Raw genomic sequence first — 16,756 nt, forward strand, 5'->3', positions numbered from 1 at the left:
AAGTTAATCAACTGTTACCCTTTCTGTTTATTTTTTGTTATTCATTAACAATGACAATATGGCTACAAGAACAAATTTCAGGGTACATTTCTCATACAGCTAAAATAAAGTTTATAAAAAAAAAACAGCAGTTTTAAACTTGTGGCTACAATTTCAAAATATTAAATGCCAGACATAAGTGATCTTCTATAAGCATAATTTGAATCACAGTTAACTATAGTAATTATTTACAGAATTACAATTTTATTTTATTTTTGCAGTATCAAAATCTGACAAAAATAAATGATATCCTTCTCAATGATTATATTTTTGTATTTCATTAATATATAATGAAATACATTTCTTTTCATATTTTTACAAATTTGGCTAAAATACTAACAAAGAATTCTAAAATAAATTCCCATTTCATTAACAAACAAAAAAAAAAAAAAAACACTAATAAATACAGGATTTAAAATTCGAATAAATAAACTATGAACATCTGCACATAAGGAAAAACATTTTCAAATCAAGCCATAAATTAGAGCCTGTACGAATATTAAAGCCACTTCCTTTCTATTTAGTTTGCTTTGGACCTAAAAAGATATACATTTTTAGTGTGATTTAATTAGCAAAATATTTTTCAGAAAATTATCTTCTAATTACAAGTGGAAGCATGACTATCAACATACTGGTTCATGACATTTTAATGTCACAAGTTGAAACATTTGTAGGAATAATATAATTATTATTCTCAGACATGCAATAGATAGAACTGGTAAGTATAAAACATGCCTTGAAAAAAAAAAAGATAAAATAATAATAACAAGTTTTTATCTATTAAAAAAACTTGTAAAAGATAATTGAGATTTATTTTAAATCTATTGGACTAGATATTACGAGATTCATAGTAATAATCAAATAATAAAATATGTTGACAATAAAAAATGAACTGTAATAATTTAATAACTTTACTTTATAACATTTCGGGAAATAGCTTTCTCGTTTGATTGTTTCTTCTTTTTTTTAAAAACTATTATTAAAATACCTAAATAGACTACAAAAAAAAATTTTTAAAAATTATGAACAATTTTTCTTAAGATCTTGTTTTTAATAGTAATGTAAAATAGCAGGCTATTTGGTTTTAAAAAGTTTAATTGAAACAAAAAATATATCTTTACAGATTTTTCTCTTTTTTTAATAAATAAAAATGAAAAAAGATAAAAAATAAAACAATAATTAGTAATTTTGCAGTATTATTGCAAAGAATAAATAATGGAATGCATTTCTAAATGGACTTTAGGTTATGAAAATTGAGACAAAAAATATGCTGAACGAAGAAGTTGGGGAAATTTCAAAATTACAAATAGTTTAAAATAGTTAGATATAAATATAGAATATGTATATATCGTATGTACAATTCTACCCATAGAATGTTTTTGGTGAAAACATCACAGTTATGAAATACAATTACAAAAAAAAATGTTCAAAAAATAATTTTGCATGCAATAAGGTAATGAGTCTATTTTATACATATCACTCAACATTTGTTGTTTACAACTACCAGAAATGCCAATTGCATTTGAAATAAATAAAACATAATAATGATTTTAAAAAAAAGTACTTTTAAAAAAAACTACTTTTAACTCCCTGCAGAAAAGGGAAAACAAAGTTTTAGTAAAAAAAAAAAATTAAGAACACTTGAGGTTAAAATGCTTTTGACAAAAATAATATTCATGGGCTTTTCCATTGTTCTTCCTGCTTTTGCCATTATGAACAAAAGTCTAAGTAGAGAGTGTGGTATTTTCATAGTCTTTAAAATTTGTTTAACCTTTAGAGAATAAGTTGTGTTTAAGCTTTCTGACAATTATTTCTCAAAAGGTTAAAAAAACAACATGAAGTAGTTTTATGTTTTCTTTCAACAAAAGTGATTGTTTTTTTAATGATTAGAAATACTCTAGTTCATTATGCAAAATAAATCTACTTAGTAAGAAAATATTTGTGCTAATACTTTTTGGTCAAATGACTAAAAAAAAAAATTGTGATGTTTTGTTTCACATTTTATAATTGCTTAAGCTATAGTTACTTGAAAACCCACCAATTTTTAGAATGGAAAGTACATATCAAAACATATCTAAAATGAATAAGATGACAAGGTTAAAAAAAAAAAAAAGGAAAGCTGAAAATAATGACAGTAATATAAAATAAATGAAGAAAAAGATAAATATAAATTTAAAAGTAAAAGAAAATGGGTTAACAATCTGAAATAAAGTTAAATATTTCTACATTATTTGGCAAAAAAAAACTGCCTATCATATTCTTTTTTTTAATGTAATTTTAGCAAAAAAGTAATTTTAAAATGTTTATCAACAAAACAACATAGAAAAACATTTTTTAAAGGGCAAGATTTCATAAAAATAATTGAATAAAATTTGGTTTGTAACAACATAAAATTTTATAAACAAAATATGAATAAATAAGAAAAATGCTATGTCATTAACTTATTGATAAAAAATCCAAGTTTCACAAAATGTTTGTTAAAAGAAAAAATTTATACTCATATGAATAATATAAATTCTTTGAAAACTGTTTACTTCATTTTTTTTATTATTTTTTTTTATTTTATACGTGCAAAAGGGACTAGAAAATTGGAAGCTTTAAAAATGCATTATAAAAAATATGATTTAGCAAGTACTGAACATTACGGTACTATAAATGTGGAGTTAAAAAATAATGAATTCGTTGAAAAAAAAATTCATCAAATTGTGCTTTTTTTTTTTTCCTAAGAGAAGCTACAAAAAGACTTTAAAACAATTTATATATAAGGTTTCAAAAATTTGGTTTTAATATGAAAGAAAAATCTGACTTCGAAGGATCAATCACCTTTAATTAACACCATCTAAAAGGTACAGCTCTTGGGCGATCAGCTCCCTCTTTAACTAATGGCTTGTGGTATTCTCTTCCTGGACGAGAGTGGATCTGTGCCCAACAATATTCACAATAATATTGTAAACATGTCACATTGGCACAGAAAAATGGTGCAAACTTTCCAGCACATCGAGCTCCATGGCATTCATCACACATCTGATCATCCAGAACATAAGGTTTAACTTCAACCTGCATCATCAGATAAATTTTAATTAGATTCAATTCTAATCAAGAAAGAACATTTCCTTTCAAATTGTAAAAGGTAATATTTTTTTTTATAACGGCAATTTTATTCTAGACAAAAAGGCACAATGATTACAAAAAGTGAGCATGCGTAAGCATTTTTCTTCTTCTATTATAACTCTATGGGAAAGTCATTTGACAACAATAGTGACAAATTAACAACTTGAAGCCATCTCAGGCATGCAACTATACTACAAAAGATGGTAGGTCACTTCATTTTGCCATCCTTATCTTCTTTTGGTTTCCTATTTTCTTCCTATTCTTCTTTTTTTTTTAAAGTTTAATTTAAGTGAGCATACCATTTAAGATTTTTAGCTTTAAAATGATGAGCAAATGCATAGTGATGTTAAAAGAACTGTGCAAAAACTGTTTGGGACATATATGAAACATCTTATCTCTATAGCCCAGAAATGGAAACTTGTATTGTGTCCAAACTTAATATGCAAATTAAAAACTGGCAAATTTGAAATATTATAGCAAAAAAATGAAAATGATCAAGATTTGGGAAGGATCTTTTTTTTTTTTGTCAGTATATTAATTTAGCTAATGCTTCCATAAAAAAAATTAAATTCTTTGCCAGTCTTGAAAGAACATTAAATTCTGGGAGTCCCATTTGAGTTTCTGCTATGGAGATCAGAATCATATTGAATGAATTGTGCAGTTAGATATTTTCATGTCTTTAATTTATTCACATAAAAAAAAAGCTATGGTTCAAAACAAGCCTTCACTTCATTGTAATGATCTATTTTTTAGTACCAGTATCAAAAACAGGCAGTTTAATCTTTCATTGTTAATAAAAATCAAATTTAAATATTTTTCTATATTATTTATTTTACTAGTCAATGAAACTAAGGATGTCTTAGATGCAATATACAAAGGCTGTAATAGTGTTATCCTTCAGAAGACAATATTACTTTTAGGTATAACAATGATCAAGGCTTGGTCTTAAGTGATGTTGAGACTGATAATTATTCTCGATAAAAATCTATCAGGTAGAAAAAGGTTTATGTTTCTTTTTATCAATACAATGCCATCAATACAATAACATCAAGTTTTTATGAAATCTTTTTAATCTTAAATATTTAACTGTAGATGAAAGCTTTACCAAAGTTGTGGCAGGTGCCATAAATTCAATGCTTAATTTTACCCACCTAAACTGTTTTGTCAGGCTAACTAATTATGCATACAAGTTGCTAAAAATACTTAAAATCTATATCTAATAATTTTTCTATTGCACTTTAAAATTTGTAAAAGATCTGAAATAGTATTCATTAATTTCATGTATAGACTGTCCCATCAAGTCCAAGTAGTTCTTACCCTTTTGTCAATATCACCATGCTGTAGTTGGACAAATCTAGCACTAATAGCAGCAATGTAACTTTGTTGATTCGAAAATGCAACACGCCCAGCACCCTTGGGGTATTTTAATTCTGGGTCCGTGTCTATGCCAGCATAACAAACACCACCATACAGTCGATCCATTATCATAGCTAACTCAACTGAAAAAAAAAATTCAATTTTTGTCTGATAATGTAGTTAGATGTTGTTAACTCTAGCTCCAGATGGACGCTCCCACCGTTGATTTTACCCAGCTATAAAGCTCTAATCAACGCTGGCAGCAACGATGTTTTAAAATAATTTCCATTTTATGTGTTTTAGATGTGTTCTATATAAAGTTTTGTGACAATATGGATAAATATGATTAAAAAAAAATTTCAATATGGACCATAAATTTTTTCTAAGATCAGATCTAGATATAGATCCTGGAGGCATTTTCGCTGTCTGTAAGTTTTTATTTTTAAATTTTAATTTTGTTTTATAAAAATTGCTTTGTGCTATATAAAAAAGAGCATGCATTCCTTTTAATTCTATACTAAATATACTATTTTGTAATTAAAAACAAAAAAGTTATAAAAGTTTCATCGAAGCATTTTTTTTAGACTCCAAATGGTCAAAAAAATTAATTACGTCCAAACGTGGAAAATTATTCTGGAGTCAAAGAATTAATATCTTTAGACCCAAAAAAAAACTACATTAAATGCTAATCATTTTGTCAACAAAACTGTCAAACTTTGATATTACTCCAAAATTACCAGCCAATAATATACTTAGACAAGATGGAGAAATAGATGAACAGCTAATAGAAACTGCTATCCAGGTTTCATTATTTTAATTTACAAAGAAAGCATGTTGATCACCAGATTTATAATACAAAGTCAGCAATTTTCAGCCCAAAATATTGTAGCTGAATATCTATTGATTTTTATTAAGCTTCTAATTCAAAATAGTAATTGTGACAGCACTAGTCAAAGGTTTAGCCTATAGTGAATAGGCCTAGAATGTTTTACCATTTTGGGACATCAAAAAGAAACAAGATTAAATATAAGAATTTTTTTTAGGCTTAGAAAAAATTACCCCTAGGGAAACATCATTTACTTTTTTTTTTTTTTTTTATTTTAAAATTTAAAAAAATAATAACAATTACTATATGTACATTTAGGCACAAAATTTAAAATGATTTAATCAACATTAGATTCCTTTAATGGAGAACATTTTTGATTGAATTACCTGCTCTTAAGGGTCGTGGTACTCCACCAACAAATATAGTTTTTCTAGGATCAAGTGGCTGTGAGCCATCCATAACAAAATCAGAGTCACTTAAACTCCAAGGTCGTATCTGTACCTGAAAACAGGATCAAAATAAATTTAGAGAAAAAGATTGAAGACATTAAGAAGTTTAAATTTTGTACCTTACTCCTTTAAGTAAATTTGTTTCTAAGTTATAGAAAGAAAAAAAGTGGACTAATTAGGTGAGTTTTTAACCTGTAAGGATTCTAATGCTTTGAGAATTAAAAAGCATGAACAAATGGTTCATATATATATATATTGTTATAAACCTGGTGGTGGCACAGAGAGGGGCAGTGGTGTGAGTGTAGTCAGCCAACGCAAATCACCATCATCAGGCCAGCGCTAGACGAGCAGTCAACCGTGACGAGTTACGACAGTCAGCCGAGTTGAGTGTCAACAGGACGGTTCGGGAAGGATCGCAGTCGTGAACAGAGCTCAGGAGCGTCACGAGGGATGTAGTCATGTGACGAAGCTAGAAACGTCGAGAGATGTTCCGTCTGGTTCTAGAAGGCCAGTAGGGACCCTATATAAAGAGCGGAGGTGTCGCAGTCAAAACGGCTCAAGAGAGAGGGTTCACGACAGAAGGTCCACTACAGCACAGTTCAACGGTGTGGTTCTGTACGGAGCATTACGACGGTTCAGTGCGGAGTACTGTCAAGTACAGTTGAGACGAACGGCGTCTTGATCTTGGTCTGTGATCGAGTCCGACACAACGAGCCTAGTGTGTGAAGTCAGTCCTGAACTGTTGAACCCAGTGCAAGCCCGGAACGAGACGGAGAGGCCAGTGCAAGAGTTGATACGGCAGTACGGTGTTATCGGAGAGATATTTGTACAGTCTTGTGTTACGTGCTGCCAATTGTACAGTATTGGTTGTTATTTATTCAACTATTAAAGTGTTACATTACTTTGGAGCCCTGAGTTGTCAAGTTCTTTAAGTTGGTGGTGTATGGTGCAGTTTATAGAGAGCCTGGATAGTGAGATTCGTAACAATATATATTAGTGCTAGATTTGTCCAACTACAGCATATTAATGTAAAGAGCTTGACAACTCCGATTCCAGTTACTGATAACTTTAATTACTATAAATTCTAACCAAACTATAAATTCTAATGATTTGTCACTGTACACAAGTGGTGTTGAAAACTGTACAAATCTGTACTTCACTGTACTTCTCTGCACTTTGCAAAGCATTATTTCCAGTATTTAAAACTAAAAGTATGTGTATTCTGAGGTATATACAGTGCATTATCCTGCTACTCTTCTATTAAAAAATGTGTAGGTTAAAAACCAAATCTGATATTTAATGCACTTTATTAATGGAGCCCAGAAATTGGTAACTATAGTTTTGCTTGAGTTTTTTATTGGAGAGAGAGAGGGAAACCACAAAAGTTAGTAATTGTAGCTTTGCTTTTCTTTTTGTTGAAAAAAAAAGGAAGTTTTATCGTCAAAACCATCTGTTTTGGGGTTTTAAACTAAAAACCGTCTATAGGGAGTTTTTAAACTAAAAAACCCCCTTGGTTATGCTCATAGATTTTTGTGACTGTAGTTGGTTTTAGTTTAATATTTAATACTTAAAAAGTAATAGTAACTTTATTATCCTGACATTCCGTTTCATTTAGTACATGCCTGTCACAGTCTCAGTTGACATTGCCTGATTTAATGTTCACATCATGTTAAGAGTTTAAAAGGCACATGGAATTCCTGATGTAGAAAACTTTCTTTAGTCTCTACTAACTTGGAATCTGTCATAACTTATCAAATACTAGGCGATATTGGTAGTGACCACCTTCCAATATTACTGACTGCCACTCTTTCTAAAATGAACACCAAGACCACTAAAGAACCACGAAAGTGGTGCTATAGTAAGGCTAATTGGAAAGGATACGAGACAGCTGTCGACAATGCCCTTGAAAAAATCCATGTAGAGTCTAGCTCTGTCGACATTGTGTACCGTCAAACAGCTATCCTGGGCATGGCTAAAAAGTTTATTCCTCGAACTTACCCTTGTAAAAAATTCAAAAACTTTTGGACGGCTGAAATCAACAAACTTGTTATGGCTTGGAGAAGGGCATACAAAAAGGTCCAAAAGAAGCCAAGCAATCCAACACTCAGGCAGAAATACAACAGACTCAGCCTACAAGTCAAAACGTCTGTTAACAGGGAAAAACGAGAACGTTGGACCAACACCTGTGCAAGGTTAAACCTAACGGATAGCTCTAAGGCTTGGAGTCTTCTGAGAAATCTCGAAAATGCTGGGCGTACAAAGCTGATGAAAAAAAAGACCGAAAGGAACCACAGACCGAAAGTGCTGAGGGAACAATGAACTCCCCCTTCTCGATAAGGAAATGCCAGCTTAAAAAGGCTCCCGGGCCGGATGGTATCACCCCCGAAATGCTTAAGCATGTAGGGGGGAAAGGAAGGGCCGTGCTCTTGGCATTCGTAAATAGAACCTGGGCAGATGGTAGGGCCTGGAAATGTGCCACCATTATTCCTATACCAAAAAAGGGAAAAGATGCTTCCACTGCTGAGGGCTACAGGCTCATCTCACTCACATCTTGTGTGGGAAAGATGGCTGAAAAAATGGTAAATGAGCATCTGGTTTGGTACCTTGAGAGTGCCCGTCTTATAGCTCCAGAACAGGATTGAACACAAATTTTCACCTGGGGTAGAGTTACTAAAACTAACATAACTTTTTTATTTTATTACATAATCTAACATATTTGATTTTATTTTAAAGGAAAATGAATGGGCTACAAAATAAAAATAAATAAAATTAATTATTCAATAAAATTTTTCTTCATTAATTAAAATATTTTAAAATTCATTAAAAAAATCGATATACTGAAAGATTTAACCTTTTAATTAAACATTTAATCCATAAATATTGAAAAATCCCAATACTAAACACATTTAATCGCTTCAGATTTCATAAAAGATGAAAAAAAGCACTAAGAAATTGTATTATTTACATTTTCGGGTCCTGGGAAATAAACTAAAAAAGAGGAACCATTAACATAATGTCTTTTTTAAAACAAAACGTGTTGGAACTGCATCGAATTTACTACCAAAACAATCACTCCCATATCCGGAAAATGAAAAAAAAAAAGAGAAATAAAAAAGTTTAACATAAAAAAGATAGTGAAATTAATATTATAAACCAAGTTACTCGCTGAGAGTAACGCCGCACTGAAAGAGTTAAGTTGTGGAAAGTAAAGGGGGTGGGTCATTGTGCTGGCCACATGACACCCTGCTCATTAACTGTTGATCAAAGAAACAGATGACCTCTCCATAGATCGCAAGGTCTGAAAAGGGAACTTTTTTCTTTATAGTTAGTCCATACACAGTCACACACAATACACTACTAGTTGTTAAAAAAAAAACACTATCACAGCAGATCTAGTAATATAAACTTAGTAATAGTTTAATTGACTAAGATAATTCTAAAATAAAAAAAAATATTAAAAAGCGATGGGAAGACAACATAAAAAAATGGGCAGGCCTGCTGTTGAACAAAATTCTTTCCAAGGCAAAAGATAGAGAGGAATGGAGAAAGAATGTCAACAGATCTTGTGTGGTGCCCCAACAAACTAAGTGATAGGTGAAGGTGTATCCCAATTGATTTTGGTATAATAAACAATTAATTTTGAAAATCAAAGATTTAAATTCTTATAATACCTTTACAAATCAAACTAAAACATCACCACATTAAGGCAAAGATCTTTCTTTAGTAATTTTAAGTGAATAGAGAGGATCTGATACTTTCTACAAGCAAGCTCTTTTTAAAAAGAGAAAAAAAGACTATCTTTTGTTATGATATGATAAGGAATTTGGCATGAAAAGTTATTTGTTTCATAAAAAGGGAAAATTTTACTCAGAGACAGTGACATGATTATTAAAAACAAGACAAGGATATAAAATTTAGCGAGTAATATGACATTCAACGGTTTCCTTTATTACATATTAAACTTGTTGTTTGACATTGTTTATCAGTGTCAAGTACTTTTATATTATTGACCTTTCATCTCTGTTAATTGGTTCGCTTATTTGAGAGTTACCATTGTTTATACTTATTTGCACAAGACACGGCTTGAAGGCGCAAATATTCTTGTTAATTTTTAAATAACATAAAATGTGTGATTGCTATATGGTGTGGGTAGCTTTTTTTTGTTAAATTCAAAATGAAATTTTATTTTCTGAGTGCAAAGAAAACACAGCAAATGTTGTTAAGTATTATTTAAATTTATTAATTACTGATAGGAGGGTCTTAAGTTAACAGTGCACATGATAGGATAATTTAAAGCTTTTCATGTAATTATCTCAGTTTCTTATGAGCATTCTTTTCTAATTATAGGTAATTTTGAATTATATTAAATTCAGAGTTATATATCAAAAAGAAATATTCACATTAAAAAAAAAAATGCTATTAAGGGCAAAATTCACATGAAAAATTGAATGTCCAAATTGAAATCAATTCTAATTGGCACAAGATTATGCAAGAATGCAACAGAAAAAATTGTCAGAAATGTAGCCATTATGGTGAACACTGAAATATGTTTATCCATTCTAAGATATAAAATTAGAAATTATTTCCATATGACTTTGAACATTAAAAGTTTTTTTAATTCCTGTTTTATTTTTATTACTCATTAAGATTTATTTTACAACAGATCTTAAAAATAATTTTGTTAAAGTCATCTTAGGTGCCTTTGGCCTTGATTGCCTTGATTCTTAAAAAGGCTTTTGAAAAATTTTTCTTTTATAGTCACAAAGATTTGGACCAACACACTCCACAAAGCCTGAACCAGTTCAGTTCTTCAATATGACTGTTTATAGATACAGACCTTTCCTTATTTTTTAAAATAAGTTAATGCTATTGGTTCATTATTAATTGGAGCCTTTAACCCTTTGACAACTAGAGTTGCCGGGAGTCACTGCTACTGGTTGACAACTAGAGTCGCCGGCTATCGACGATTTTGGGTTGTTCCGTTTACGCACGCACTGCTAGTTTTTAAAATAACTATTTATACCTTTACTAACTCTGACCTAGAAGAGCGATAGTGATGCTATTTTTAGGTGTTTATTTTGTATCTGCAGCATGTTAGAGTGGATTTTTATGATTTTTTTTTAAAATTACGTTGTTTTTTTTGCTAGCCTAGAAAATGGAACATATTTAGGCTTATGTTTAGGCTTTAATAGAATAAGATTTTAATGGGAATATTAATGTTTAAGCTGTAGAATAAGGATATAATGATTGGGGTTTAGAACCATTTAAGACCGATAGTAGTGAAAATAAATAAAAAATTGATGCTAGATCCAGTATTGAATAAGTTAGATCTAGCCATGATACGGGAGATTGGAAGACAACTAAATATGACGTGATATTTTAATGTTTTTGAGCTCTGTAGGCCTATTTATGACTTCAAATATGATGCTTAACCCTAGGTCTATTTTTTCTATTATAAAAAGAAGGTTTTTGTTAGGTTTTATTCGTTTTTTTCTGTGAATTTAGTAAAAAAAATGATTTTTTTAAAATAGCTGATACAGAGTTATGTCCCTTCTCTTAGTGATGGGGTAGATAGTTTCTTTCAACTGCTTAGTGGTGAAATGGTTAAACAATTTTAAACAGTATTTAGTTTAAAGATAAAAAAAAAAAGATTAGCTTACCTAATTTTTTAAAGCTAAGAGTAAATTAACAGATCTTGACTATAACTAAATTAATCAAATCAAATGAATGCATAAATAGCTTAAGAAAATCTATTTGAAATTTTTATTCTATTCTAAATTTTCAAATCAATTTTAACAGTTCAATGGGTCTATGAAAACATTTTGAGCTGCTAATATTCAATTCACTGAAGCAAAAAATACACATCATGCTAAAAGTTAAGCAATTTAAAATGCATATATGGCTAATGGTGATCAGTTACACAAAATTAAACAAGAATGCATACTTTTTTTTTGAATACCCACAAACTAAAAGAAGGCCTAGTAATAGGATGAGAATACTTTAAATGTAACATTCTATTAAAGTCATTCTTACCACAAAGTTTTTAACATAAATAAAATTCAGATCCTCTTCAACCCCCCCCCCCTCTCCACAGTTCACTATTTTAAACTTAACATTTTATGATTCGATTTGTAAATCTAGACACAGAATGTAGGAAAAAAAACTTAAATAATTTATAATGCATTTTGTTTAAATAATTTATACTATAGCAACAAAAAAATTCATATAACAACACAAAATAATTTATAAAAAAAATGTCATACTGGTTTGTCTTTCATTGTTGGACTTGAAACACACCAATACAATTTGTCATCATCCATTAAACATGATTCAATAAGACTTTGGACTGACAACTCATCTTGAAATATCAGAAAGCAGTAGCCTGAAGTAAAAAAAGAACAAAAAAGAAACATAAAAATACTTTTTAAAAAAAAGCTTATATTAAGCGTAGTTGTATCAATTAGTTTGGATCAGTCATGTAATTAAATTTTTAATAGATCTAGACTAACAATAATAAATCTGTGTGATTAAAAATATTTTTACCAATAATGTTTTTGTTTAGCAAGATTGGAAAGGGATGAGTGGAGAATGAAAAGGGTATCTGGGTGATCGCTTATTAAATATATTTATTTTTAATTAACTAATTTGTTTCTTTTTTAATTATTGATTCTTGATGTCAGGTAAAAGAAATACTTTTGCAAAATTTTAGCTTGATCCAAGATTGGGTGTGGGAGAAATAATGTGTACAAATATTTTACCAGACAGACAGAGTGAGTTGATATAAGCTTTGTAAAATATAATTCAGATTTGAATGCTGATGTAGCTAGTGAAAAGGCCAAATAATTAAATATTAATGTTTATACTAATTAGTAATTTAATTTAAAATTTTATAAATAAAATTAAAAATAGTATGCTGTAATTCAGAGTTGCCTACAAGTACGCATCTTGCGTATTTTGTACCCAAATGGACACGAAAATATGCGAGTAAGGTTTATCATCCCTATAAACAAAGCCCTATTGAAACCATTCTGGCGCGGTGTGGGGTAATAAGGTTTCGTTGGGTAGATTGCCCTACTTACACTCACCCCTATAAAAACGTTAACGGATCGGTGTGGGATTTTAGTTATTGGGCCGTTAACGTCTTTCCGCTTTTGTGCTGGTTTGGGATTTCCCCAATCACGCCAGAACCAACATGATGAAATCTTTATTATAAAATAAAAAACAATATTATGATGTTTAGTTTTAATTTAGTATTAATTGTCTTAAAGCTAAATTTTGCTTTGAATCCTTTTTGTAAGTAATATTAAGATTTAAAAAAAAAATTAATTAGGGTTCTATTGGGGAAATCCCTAACTGGAATAGTGAAGTTTTACCCATATTGGCCCAATGCAGACTTTTTTCGAAATCAAATAGTGTATGTGTGTGTGTGTGTCTGATTTTTTAATGTGCACACTAAAAAAATATATCTATATCTAGTAATATTTAATCACACATAGAATCTAAAGGAGAACATATTCGTTTTTTTTCTCTCTAGATTTAGATTAAAAAAAAAAAAGTTTTATACATGTTAACATTGGGGCACCATACATCTAGGCTCTAGGTAATAGAATTAAATAGATCTATACAGATCTAGAAATTCTAGATCTATAAACTAGACATAGATCTAGATTATCATATTTAGATCTAGCAAGAATATCTAGAGGTCTTAATACTAATTATTATATTATACATTTTTCTACAATTTGATCTAGGATTCATTCTATAGGCTTAGCTAAGGCTTAGGCTTTTTAAAATTTCATTGTGTGGATACTGTTAAAGAAAAAATACAGAGTCTCATTAGGCTATAGCAACAGTTTTTCTTATACACCATACCATAAACATTTCAGGATTTGTCTTTATTGTAATTTTATTTTGTTTGTATTTTTTTTTTAGAATGTCAGTTTTCTTTAAGGGCATCTGACAATAAGAATTGTCTATGTATGCACTACAGATGCTGTCCAATATCTTTTCATGAGGAAGCCTGCTCAAAAAGGTACAAAGAATAAATTTTTCTTTAAGATTACTGATCAGTGACCCCCCCCCCCCCCAAAACCTAATGAAAATTTTAATGAGATCAAATCAATTAAATTTAAAAAAATGTAAAATAAATGTTAATCTTATGAAACAATGGTCAAGACCAACATTTTCAGCTTTTTGTCATTTCACTGAGATTTAAGTTCATTATTAATTTGCATAAAAAATTATAATGAACATTTATACAATGAAAATAGGGCCTACATAGAATTGTTTTTGACCTAATGTCATTATATAGCAACAATCCTCCTTAAACATTTTGTGTTTTGCCTCTATTGTAATATTATTTTTGTTTGAATTCTTTAAACATTTTTTAGGTTTTTATTTATTTATTTTTTTAATATTTTTTTTCAGATCGCCACATTTTTCTTTAGGGGAAGTTGACATTAATCTTTTAGGTTAATAATAACCTATGCATGCAGTACAGATGCTGTTCATCTTTTCATAAGCAAGCCTGCTCAAGAAGGTAAGAAGAATTAAATTTTGCTTTTAGATTACTGATCAGCAATCTGAAAGAAAATTGTTAATGGGATGGAATTGATTAAATGTAAATAAAGAAATGCTATCCTAATTTTGAAATATGCTGGTTGTGGGTTGTTTTTTTTTGTTATGTTTTTTTAAGTTTCACTGTGATCATTGTTTATTTTAATTCTAGAATAACTTTTCAGCCAACTTATTTTTTAAATTACCATCGAACTCTAATTACAACAGAATATAGTTGTATTAGTAAGAGTCTGTGATAAAGTTAATATTGTTATAAACTTGGTGGTGGCACAGAGAGGGGTAGTGGTGTGTGTGCAGTCAGCCGATGCAAATCGCCCCAGGCCAGCGGTCAACCGTGACGAGCTACAACGGTCAGCCGAGTCGAGTGTCAACAGGACAGTTCGGGAAGGATCGCCGTCGTGAACAGAGCTCAGGAGCGTCACGAGAGTTGTAGTCATCTGACCACCTAGAAACGTCGAGCGGCGTTCTGTCCGGTTCGAGAAGGCCAGTAGGGACCCTATATAAGAGCGGAGGTGACGCAGTCAAGACGGTTCAGAGCCCGGTTCACTACAGATTTTGGATTTGAGGCACATCGGCACAATTTAGGCCATGTCGTGCCTGACGGTGTTATCGGAGAGATATTTGTACAGTGTACGTGTTGCCAATCGTACAGTATTGGCTGTTATTTATTCAACTATTAAAGTGTTACGTTACTTTGGAGCCCTGAGTTATCAAGTTCTTTAAGTTGGTGGCGTAAGGTGCAGTTTGCAGAGAGCCTGGATAGTGAGATTCGTAACAACTGGTGTCAGAAGTGGGATCGGATTGGATCGGATCTACTATGGCTCGTCTGAAACTGCTGTACAAACTTGAATTTAGAGAACTGAAGCAAGAACTCCGTGGACGAAGGCTGAAGGCATATGGAAACAAGGAAACTTTACAAGCACGCCTCCGAGAAGACATTTTGGAAGAAAAAGAAGAACCGGACACATATCTTTTTGAAGTCGAACCTAACTTGCTGGAACAGATCACCAGTAGCATGGCAGCTATGCAGGAACAGATGGCAGCTATGCAGGGACAGATCGCCAGTAGCAAACAGGAGCAGATGTCAGCTATGAACTCGGGGCTGGAAAACACCAATTACAAGATAGATGCCATGAACACCAAGATAGCCGCCATGAACCAACGCATACCTGCTGTGGAGGATAGAATCATCAACTCAGATGTTCGTTCAGATGCTAAAACCAGAGAGAGGAGCCTTGGTGGTGATCATGAGGACCCATTGAAACCTGACGAAGCCGTTGAGAGGCATATGCAAGTCGAGAGATACCAGCCAGGTCCGAACCTAACAGACGTTGGTCCAGCTGCCAAGACTGGAGAGGAAAGTCCTGATGGTGGTAAAGAGAATCCAAGGCAGTCTGACGTTGACATTAATGGACGTTTGAAAGACTAAAGTCATCGACAAGGTCTGAAACCAACAAGTGATTGGCCCGATACTGAGATGAGAGAGAGAGGTCCTGATGGTGGTGAAGAAAGCTGAATGGAGCCTGAAGCCGAAGACGAGGGACCTTTGCACGAGGAGTGTTGCCAACCTGCCCCACGAGCATGCCCTCCATACAATATAAATAAATTGGACAAAATATAATATTGAATGAATTAAAGCCTAGCTAGATCTAGTCTGCCATTGCCATTGATAAAGGTAATATAAATAAATTGGACAAAATATAATATTGAATGAATTGAAGCCTAGCTAGATCTAGTCTGCCATTGCACTTTTAGCATAGTCAAATACCAGTGCCACATTTGCTGACACCAATTTATACCATTTAATTTAAGGAGAAGATTGAACTCCAAATTTTGAAATACCATTAATTTTTGTGTTGCTTTTAGCACCATTTATCATCAAGGGCTGGAAATATAACCATTAAATAGTATGTCCACATAGATAAATGTAAGGTCTTCTGGTGTTTAATTGTTAGATTTTTTTTATTATTAATACAGCTTGAAGGTAGTTTTGTTACATGACTAAAATATTTTTTTGTTTGATGTTTGTTCCAGCTGCTGTATGGAAGTCAAAATATGAATTATTGCCACCAGTCTTGAAGTCAGCTTGTAAAGAATGCTAAGAATTGATTGAAAATGCTGTCTTGATATCTTGTTTGTGCTGTTATATTTGTCTTTTGTGTTGGTTAATTATTCCATGAATAAAAAAATATAAAAAAATTAATTGTGTAAATTTGATTTAAGAATGAGTGATCAGAGCATGCAAGTCATATATAGTACATTACCAATGTATTGTTTGCTAGTGTTCAAACCCAAAAATGTAATATAACATGTCCATTACTTTATAAATATGTTGACATTATAGCTAGATGTATAAAGAGATCATGCACTGATTCAATTATTCATTATAATTTCCAAA

General features: G+C 31.1%; 1 protein-coding gene and 1 long non-coding RNA gene across 2 annotated transcripts in view; one reads left to right on the forward strand and one right to left on the reverse strand.

The window, feature by feature from the left end:
• Positions 1-775: 775 nt before the first annotated feature.
• LOC106064924 (cytoplasmic polyadenylation element-binding protein 2-like) overlaps positions 776-16,756 on the reverse strand; it is a 30,233-nt gene continuing 14,252 nt past the window's right edge. Inside the window, exons 5-8 of the mRNA XM_013223594.2 lie at positions 12,045-12,163; positions 5,719-5,833; positions 4,468-4,649; positions 776-3,096 (exon numbers count right to left, since the gene is read on the reverse strand). Of these exons, the coding sequence (XP_013079048.2) occupies positions 2,869-3,096; positions 4,468-4,649; positions 5,719-5,833; positions 12,045-12,163 (644 nt within the window). The 3' untranslated portion in view covers positions 776-2,868. The remainder of the gene's footprint in view (positions 3,097-4,467; positions 4,650-5,718; positions 5,834-12,044; positions 12,164-16,756) is intronic.
• Positions 13,684-16,467, forward strand: LOC129927668 (uncharacterized). Its single transcript, XR_008779309.1, has 3 exons — positions 13,684-13,813; positions 14,209-14,401; positions 16,393-16,467. It is a non-coding gene; the product is annotated as an uncharacterized LOC129927668 (long non-coding RNA).

Source organism: Biomphalaria glabrata, chromosome 1 (genome assembly GCF_947242115.1).
Source record: "Biomphalaria glabrata chromosome 1, xgBioGlab47.1, whole genome shotgun sequence".
Taxonomy (NCBI): Eukaryota; Metazoa; Mollusca; class Gastropoda; family Planorbidae; genus Biomphalaria; species Biomphalaria glabrata.